A 9,516-nucleotide genomic window follows, 5' to 3' on the forward strand; every position below is an offset into this window, starting at 1 on the left:
AAGGTAAAAAAGTCAGTGTCACGAGCGGGATTCGAACCCACGACCTTTGGCTAGATACGCCTCGGCTCTGCCACTTGACCTATCGTGACTTCGATCCACTCAGACACCCACTTTCCATCTCAATCCAACCTTCGAATTTTCCCCCCTTTTTGCCATTTTTCAAATGTCGTGTAATCTATTTTATCTCAACCAATACGTTACATAAAAATTAATTAATTGGAAAATGTTATTTGCTCAATCAGACCACGAAATCTAATGAATTTAATAAGTTAAGTGAAGTATATCTTCACTAAAGCTCTCCGTGGCCATTTCATTTGTCGCCCAGAATCAAATAAAATACAGACATGAGAAAATTCTCTCTCTCAAAAAAAAGGGAAATTCTAAAGGTTGGGTTAAGATGGGAAGTTTGGTTCCAAGTGGAAGTGGTAGAACAGCGGCGTATTTAGCCGAAGGTCGTGAGTTCGAATCCCGCTCGTGACACTGACTTTTTTATCTCAACCAGTAACTTACATAAGGAATAAATAGTTGAAAGATGTTATTTGGACAATCGGAGCAGGAAACCTAATGGATTTACTAATAATCTAAATGAACAATTTATAAACAATTATTAAAATTAAAAAAAAATTCTGTCAACATGCAGTATTTTCCCTGAGCCAAAAATTTTACTGAGGAAAACGTTATTGCAATAACCATTCGCCGAGTAGTCCTGGGCTCCAGTCCAGAGAGACTTCCTTAGAAATAACAAATCCACACAAAGAAAAATCACAAATTTTCATATGAACACTTATTTTAATTTAGTTACATTTATTGACCTAATACCCATAACAAAAATCCCATTACAAGAGAGCTGATCAAGTCAGGAAAATTAAAAATTCGATTCTGAGACAAAAAAACACCACTTTCTTCCCATACAATAATTTTATATATAAAGGAACATTTTTTGCCGCAAAGCGAACCGGACCAGATGGTGACAGGGTCGTACCGGACCGACGTGGGATCGACCCGGACATCCTGGACTTCGTGTCTAATTCGCCCTCAGTCCCTATCAGAGATTCAAATGAGAAAGAGGTAGGATAGGTGTATCAAGCCCAGGAGAGAAGCTGATAGTTGTTCTTCGGATCAGTGTTAGATCAGGATAAGGTGCGTGATTGGTTGCTTTATCTGTGCTTTAACTCGGTCAACTTTGTAGTTTTGCAAGGCTCGTCACAATATCACCGTTGCATATTTTATGAGAAATAAAAACCTGTCAAGAATGTTATTATTTGTAGCCCCACTTAATGAGTCAAGTTGTATTTTGAGTAGTTTATAGCTTCGGTTCTGCTCTAGTTTTTTATTCAAATGTGATTTTTTTTTCGATGTACAGTCCCAAATCGCAGACAAAATAGGTTGATGAGAGTGTTGTATTAGGTTCGAGGAGGTACAGCACAGGGTAAGGTTATTTGTTGGTTTCAAACAGGGGTCGAGTTCTTGAAGGTTTCTTCATGCTAAAAGGATCTCCATATGTGAGAAACAATGGTTCAGGATCGATAGTAATGTCTGCAGTGTATATTGCACGGTCAATAGGACCAAGGATACTGCCTTGCCGGACACCCACTTCGACACTGCGTGAAAGGATGTACGTGTTAGTTATTTGTATGATGCTTATGAGTTTCCAGAGCAAGCACTGGTCGAGGAAGCAATTATGTCTACCATCCTGTCCTAGCAAAATAAATAGGTTTTTTACTTTTTATAAAGTTGTGATGTTAAGAGTCCAGTACAACCGCCTGCATAGGATGAAAATTTTACAGAAGATCGGGTGCAAAAATAATCCATAACCTTCCGTAATCAATCCAATGATTTTCAAGGGTAAAACTGGCTACAGGATTGATTAACGTCATTATCAAAAAAACAATAAAATTTAATTAACTCTTAACAATTCAAGATAAGAAAAAATTAATTAAAATTCATAATTTAAACTTTATTTATCTCTTTAAACGCGTTTCACAATCACACATAAAATAATTTAAAGAGTTATGTTAATTTGAACTTAATACTGTGCAGGTGAGTTTTGCAAATGATGTTTAATAAGGGTAAAAGTATAAAAAAAATATTTTTTTTAAATATAAACTTAAATATTTTACCCAATCCAAAGCATATTTAAATCGGAGAGTTGTATAATGATTTCAAGAGTGTGCAGTTCAAAATCCACTCGATAGAATTCTTCGTCTATGTTATCTTAATGTAGAAAAAAAGTACTTTAAAACGTCATATTAGGTTTAATGAACTATATATAAAGGTTAGGGTTGATCGTGGATATTCCTTTATTCTTATTGTCTCCAACATGTACAGGATCGGTTTGATAGTCTGTTCCGTGTTCGTCCTGAGTCAGGGGCATTCTTTGAGAAAACGAGACGATGGACATGGGATGGAATCAGTTATCGACGAACTCATCTACGAATTCGCCCGGAATAGTGAAGAGGTTGCACTAAAGGACATCCACCTTGACTGGAACTACGCTGAATTATTACGAGGTGAGATCATTGGAAAAGGAGGCTGGGTAAAAAACGTGACTACTCTGAAAAGAAGAGGCGATCTTGAACTGGAAGAAGGAGATGACTCGCTCACTCTCGGCATGTCACTCGGTCTGGATGAATTTTCGTTAGGCTTTCACGAGTTCAAGGTAACCCTTTTCCCTCTATCGGTGCACGGTAAATTGAACATCGGCGTCGGCGAGAACGAGGTCTACGGGAAAATCACCATCAAAATGCGAGAGACTCTCTGTGAAACGACTTTGGAGGATTTCAAAGTGACGAAGTTCGGAAAATTGAGCGTCCAAATTTCCGGCCTTGGATTTCTATTGACAGATTGGCTTTGGAGCGTATTGGCTCAAAATATCGCAAACCTGAAACAACTTGCAATAGCGAACTTTCTTTCGGTCTATCTCAAAAATGTTGCCGCCCAAGCATTGAAAGAAAACGACATCTGTCAAAAGTTACTATTTCGTTAAGCAATGATCTCGTTGAAATCTATTATAATGTATGTATCAAAATAATTTTCTAATCAGTGAATCAATGTATAACTTTGTAAAGAGCAATAAGAAAACATTTTTATTATCACTTATTTTACAAAAACATTTATAATAGTTTAACCAATGATATTTTTTTGGTTTCTGTCACTTTTGTAATGATTAAAAAGTTGTACACTATCAAATAATTTGAAATATATGCAGCTTCGTTCAATGTTCACGCAAGGTATTTCCAATCTCCCAAGAATAACATGGACAGGTTAACTTTAAAATACCAAAAATATGTGTACTACGTCAAAACAAATTGAAGGTAAAGATTTATAATATTATTGTTTGTACAAGAAAATATGGCCTTGATTGCTGTCTTTAACCTACCAATTCTCAAAGGCGTCACTTTCAACGCATCAGTACAGTAATAACGTAATGTTTTTTCGAGATATGATATAATCTAGAATCTCACATCCTTACTTGTATAAAACAGGAGATATCATGGATCAATAATGATGACAATAATTGGCATTAGGGCTCATGCATATTACCCCAGCACATTGACCCTTTCTCTTAATTTATCTAAAATGGCTTTTTTTAATAAAATTTTGTGGCATGTATGAAAGCATAATATACAAAAGTATGTTATGCAATGTTGTTGTGGTGGACCAAAATCTTCAGGCCAAAACAATAAGGCTATTAAGTGGCACCCAAAGACAAGCATGTTTCAGAGTCACTGGTGCCATGAGCACAACGCCAACTGCGGCTCTGGAAGTTTTGTTAAACCTCCCACACTCACATTTTAATCCAAGGAGAAGCCAGAACAGCAGCCCACATCTGCTAGGATAGGTCATGTAAATAAACAATGGAAACTGAGGGAGGAGATACAGGCAGATGTCATTCTAGATATGCCAAAGTACAACTTTACCAAAAGTACAAAGTACTGATACAGGAACGGGAAGAATAGGCCAAGGAACACCACAAAAGGCAAATTTCTACTGGCATATTGAGGACTCCAGAACCGACAAGGGTACTGGAGCTGGGTCTTCGGGATGAATCCCATGACCGAACTGACGGTAAACCTTGGTAAGTATGCTACATTTTTCCAGTCTGAAATCATAGCGATTGAACAATGCGCCAGAGAAATAAAAAGGCTAGGAATGCATTCCCGGAAGATAACCATTTTCTCTGACAGCCAGGTAGCACTCAGGGCACTAGCCTCATACGAAGCGAATGCTAAGAGTGTTTGGAACGGAATGAACGGAAGTCAGCGACACTAATGATCCTGGCATGGATCCCTGAACATTCGGGGCATAGTGAGAACAAAAAGTTTGACATGTTCGCCAAAAAGGGAGCCGACATGGACTCTCTGGGCCCAGAACCCTACTGCGGCCTAGCAGCCTGCCACATTAGAGGATACATCTTAAAATGGATCCTTAATAAGTCCAAAACCACGTGGAACAATACCACAGGTATGAGAAAAGCGAAGAGATTCATAGAAGGATCATCTGCAAAACTTAAAAAAGAATTACTGGAAGGCGACCGTAACCGAATCAGGATTATGGTTTGACTCCTGACTGGGCATGCTTTCCCGTATACTTGGTCGTCCTTAAAAGGACAATGAGGATTTTTAACGTCCGCACCTAGCCTATTCGGCCTTATTGGACGTTTTGATTCTCAAGATGAGAGCTGACGCACCTCCACATACGACAGAATGGTGTTACTGCTGCAGCATTGGTGTAGAGGCAACTCAGCCCCGAAGGCCCAATACTACTTCGCTCCCCGATTGCCCTTTCCGAGTGGTCGGGTCTGCATTAAGCCACGCGCAAAGGGCTACCTAAGCCAAAATACATCAGCTTGGTCTCCCGCGCGCTCCCTAGCTAGAGAAGGCCACTCTATCTCCCAGAATTTTGGGGCTTCTCTAGCGTAGAAACTACTGGATCCGCTCCGGCCGCGGTTTTGTTTAAAGTGGAATTGCTAACCACCCCGTTGAGGACGCTAACCGCCTACGGTAAAAGCCTCCAATCGAGCTCAGCCTACTACGTGCAAAGCATACTCGAGTAGGAGCGACCGATTCACTACCCGTTCCTATCCGCTACTACTCACTCATTCGAAGGACTTATCAGCATAATCATAGCGTCCCCAACGCTTATACGGTGCCGTCCGATCCGCCGTATCCCGTGAGGCCGGATGTATAACAGTGGTCATACGGAAGTTTCGTTCAAAAGTCACAGGTAGAAGACAGCCTCTTCTCTAAGTTCCCGCCAGGGGCGTCACCACGTACCACTACGAATCCATTTCCAGTGTAACAGGGGCTGGATTTTGGAACATTTCTGTTATTCCTTACTACAGATGGTTATGCACCCTCCCCCGTCTATGCAGACAGGATCTGGTACCCTAACCATCGTGTGCCTCTGATAGGCACCCGCCGCCCATGCCGACCCGAAGCCTTCACGAGTACTGATTGTTCTTTAGAGAGGTCCACGCCCTCAGGGCTGCACCATTATTTAGTGTGCAGAAACCCCCCCTTGTAACCAAGGGTCGGGAGGGGTCACAGGAAAGTGTGATGGAACCTGGATTGAGACAGGGACGTGGATGAGGACAAGAAGTGCCCTTCTTTCATGGCCCCGAGCCTTAACCACATTTTACCACCCGTCGTCGCTTTAGTTCCAAATTGAGTGGGCTACAACTCCCTAGGTGGATTCCTGACTGGTTACTGCCATTTAAAAAGCACATGCACCCGATGGGAATACAGACAGAAGAAACACTATGCAGATACTGCCAGGATGAGGAGGAGACCGCAGAACACATTAAAGGGCTATGTAGGTGCAGGTTCTTGCAACTAGGACCAGAAAAATCCCAAACAAGATCCTACACTAAGGAGCCGCTGGCAAAGCTGTGGAGCTGGTTAATAACCTAAAGCTGGCCAGTGAGTTATAAATAACAGGGGAGCACAATAGATCTAGTGAGGTCGAGGTGTAGTAGGCCTCTTTTATCTCTATCTTTATACTTTGATGTGGTTTCATGCCATTTATATACTCAACGTATTATGGAAAACACTAGGCATCATGGACAGGGATGAAGAAACGGCTCTGAGGAAATCTTTAATTTTATCAGTGATGTTATTTACATGAAGTAACGTTTCGGTTACCCATTGTCCATCGGGGTTCCCTTTCTTAAAGTAATAGCTATTGGGGAGAAGAATAATTAGAGTATTACTATTATTATCAGTGTCAGTTTTTTTAGTGACCAGTTGTCTAAGTGTTTGTTGAATTCGTGAGGAGCGGTCAAGAATGAGTTAGTTTAGAAAAACAACTTTTTAATTTTGTTTACAAAGTTTCGATTTTTATTCGGATCATCTTCAGGGCAAAGACCCCCTTTGAAGATTACTCCTATAAAGGTTGAAAGTTAGGAAAAAATTAAAAAGGTGTTTTTCTAAACTACTTCATTCTTGACCACTTCTCATGAATTGCTTAGTGGTGTACATTTAAAAAGCGGAATTTTGATTAAATAAATTTGAGAAAATACTGCTGAGAAAAGCAAGCAAATAAAGAAAGATCTTCGAACCGGCGCGTCGTCCCGCCGCTTCCAACATCTTACAAAAATTACAATACATTATACCTTAATATATAGTTTTTTTGTATAGGATATTTTTCCACATCCTAAATTATTTGTTAAATGTAAACAATGTTTGTAAGTCTCAAGCCCTGAAGATGATCTCAATAAAGATCGAAACGTTGGCACGATAAAGAAAATATTTTTCTAAAACCTACATCACACCAGACCGCATCTCACAATTTCTGAACAACTATCGTTTAACGGTTACTAATCCCCACACAAATATCATTTAAATGAAAGATATATTGCAAAATTGCATATTTTTATATTATGAAAAACAGTTTTGAATGTCATCTTAAAAATTTTGACTAGAAACTAATAAAAAGAATTTTTCCTATAATATTCCAACAGTACGACGACCAAACACTTCAGAATGTCTCGTCATCCGAAATGTGGTGAAGCAAGTGTCCACCCTTTTACTTACGCCTCATGATAATTTGCTTCACACCAAGTCGTACATCACAAGTACGAGGAATGAGGACGTTCGGTTTTCCGCCATTACCAGGCACGAGCGGGTTAAATTAAATTAAAAGCAGCCAAGACAACAGAACAGGGGTCACTGCTATTAATTATGCCGCTGTTTTAGCCTCACTCTATTGTCGATTACTTGCCTTTCTAATAATTCATTGTCTTTATGCTAAAATACGCTTAGCATTATACACACTCTAACAGCTACTAGCATTGTATCAGGATAAACGAGAATTTGAGCAATAAACGTAATTCACTTTCAACACATGGAAGAATAATAGATAAATGTATTATTTAAAAATGCGAATTTATACAAAGCAAAATATATTTTTTATATTCAATCAAAGTATTTCTACTCACTCAAAGTCTTCTGTGTAATTGTGCCATTCTTGCGTGTCTTCTTGAGAGTGCCAGTGAGATTTTCATGTTTTATGTTTATATACGTTGGATTTTGGAGTGAGTAGAAATACTTTGATTGAATATAAAAAAAAGATTTTGCATTGTATAAACTCGCTTTTCCACATCCTAAATGTATTTGTTAAATGTAAACAATGTTTGTAAATCCCAGGCCCAGAAGATGATCTCAATAAAGATCGAAACGTTGGCACGATAAAGAAAATGTTTTTCTGAAACCTACATCACACCAGACCGCATCTCACGATTTCTCAATAAAGTTTGCTCGTGTGTTACCGTTGGTCAACAAGTGCCAAGCCTTGGTGAGGGGGATGCAGGTAAGCAAGCACACGACATAAAGACACCCTTAGTACCGAGAGTATGTTGGTGGGTCCCCGATCTTTAACGGAAACAAGGGTGTTTCACTATCGATAATAATTGTAAATTCATGTATAAATGTGTTCCTGTACAGTTTATATGTGCCATATTTTGTTTGGTTGTGAATGACTAAGTGAGAGGACCGATGGCAATATATCGACTACCCAATCGTTCCCCAGAGTGCGTTAGAGCTGATATGACTTCATTGTCGGTATCCTCCGATTAAAAAACCTTATAATAATAAAAAAAAATTTAAAATATCTAAACTCTCTGTGTTTGTTTTGTGTTTTACATTTCCGCAGAATTCATGGCATTTCATCTGAAATTGAATGAATTGACCTTAGTATAGATAGAACATATATGTACTTTGTATGTCAATGAAAAGGTTTTTATTGTTTTAATGCTTATTTCATTTGCACACGTTCATGTTTTCAATGTTGTTTTCATAAAAAACGAATTATTGTTATTCAGATAGATTTATTTTAATAAGTTCAATATAAATTTAACTGCTGTTATTCAGAATGGTTTGTACCTTGATAGTTATGAAATATTTTTACAGGTGAAATTACTCGACTAGAGAAGATAATTTGTAGTAAAAGCAAATAAATGACTTTAAAGTATTAAAACGGAATTTTTTCACAAAGGTCCACTTTCCTTAAGGCCTCACTCAAAGTTTGTTCCAACTGTAGGTTAATGACGGTTGTTATGAGTTGATCAAATTGATTGAGAACCCAAGTAAAAAGCACTGTTCCCAGTTTATTTATATCGCCCGGGCCGGTCATCTTGACGTCGAAGCTGCCGAGTGAATCGATCTGGGCTCTTTGCAACTCGACGGTGCAATTCGGACCACTGTGAACAATGGATAGAACAACGGTGGCAGCATTTTTGGCGCACGAGGCGTGAATCGAACCTTCGGAGTGGAGCGCCAAAAGTTTAAAGCTGTAGTGGCTGTAGTCGACGTTAATTCGGTTGAATCCGAGGCTCGCCCCGAGGGTCAGTTTGTTCCCTTCGGTTTTCATCGTGACGTCGCCCTTCCTCACCAGGGACGTCGTATCCTCGAAGACACCTCCTGACGCGTGAAATTCACCCTTGATTTTCACCGTTTTGAAAACAACTTTTTCGAACGTCTTATCGATCGATGGCAATTTGATTTTGTCCCGGCCTTTGGCTTTCACGAGGACCCTTGCTGATTCGAGCAGCTGGTCGACAGCATCGTTGATAACTACCTGATCGCAGCTAACGCTGTACACAAACAAAATTATACTTAAAAAGCGGAACATTGTTGCAGACTACTCATGACATACTGACCAACACTTCGCTTCGCCAGTCTTTTATCTAAAATTCAGTAATCAAATCAAGTGACAATCAAAGAAAAATTGATTAACAGGTTTTTAATTGTTTTACCTTGTTACAAAGGCTTTTTTGGTTGATTAAAATTGCCAATTAAGATAATAATATTTTATCATTTTTAAAGGTTTACATTACACTTGAAGTTTTATATTATCAAACGATTTTCACAAATCTATAAACGTAAGCTTTCATATAGGTAATTCCTTTCTTACTGAAGGGCTTCATATGCAACTACAATTTCGGTGTCTCAAACGATAACTTTATAAAAAAAATTATATTATTCTCTAGTAATAGAGAGTTATTATGTAAAATTAACA

General features: G+C 38.8%; 1 protein-coding gene across 1 annotated transcript; it reads right to left on the bottom strand.

The window, feature by feature from the left end:
- Positions 1 to 8,306: 8,306 nt before the first annotated feature.
- LOC112127710 lies at positions 8,307 to 9,168 on the bottom strand. Its single transcript, XM_024229053.1, has one exon. It carries the CDS (start codon positions 9,127 to 9,129, stop codon positions 8,470 to 8,472), a length of 660 nt encoding a protein of 219 aa, XP_024084821.1. The 5' UTR covers positions 9,130 to 9,168; the 3' UTR covers positions 8,307 to 8,469.
- Positions 9,169 to 9,516: the final 348 nt, after the last annotated feature.

The sequence above is a fragment of the Cimex lectularius genome, unplaced genomic scaffold (assembly GCF_000648675.2).
Source record: "Cimex lectularius strain Harlan isolate CLEC.00 unplaced genomic scaffold, Clec_2.1 scaffold123, whole genome shotgun sequence".
Classification (NCBI taxonomy): domain Eukaryota; kingdom Metazoa; phylum Arthropoda; class Insecta; order Hemiptera; family Cimicidae; genus Cimex; species Cimex lectularius.

What these genes read in the sequence shown, in the direction of transcription:
- LOC112127710 (XM_024229053.1), bottom strand. Translation starts at nt 9,129, where the DNA reads ATGTTCCGCTTTTTAAGTATAATTTTGTTTGTGTACAGCGTTAGCTGC.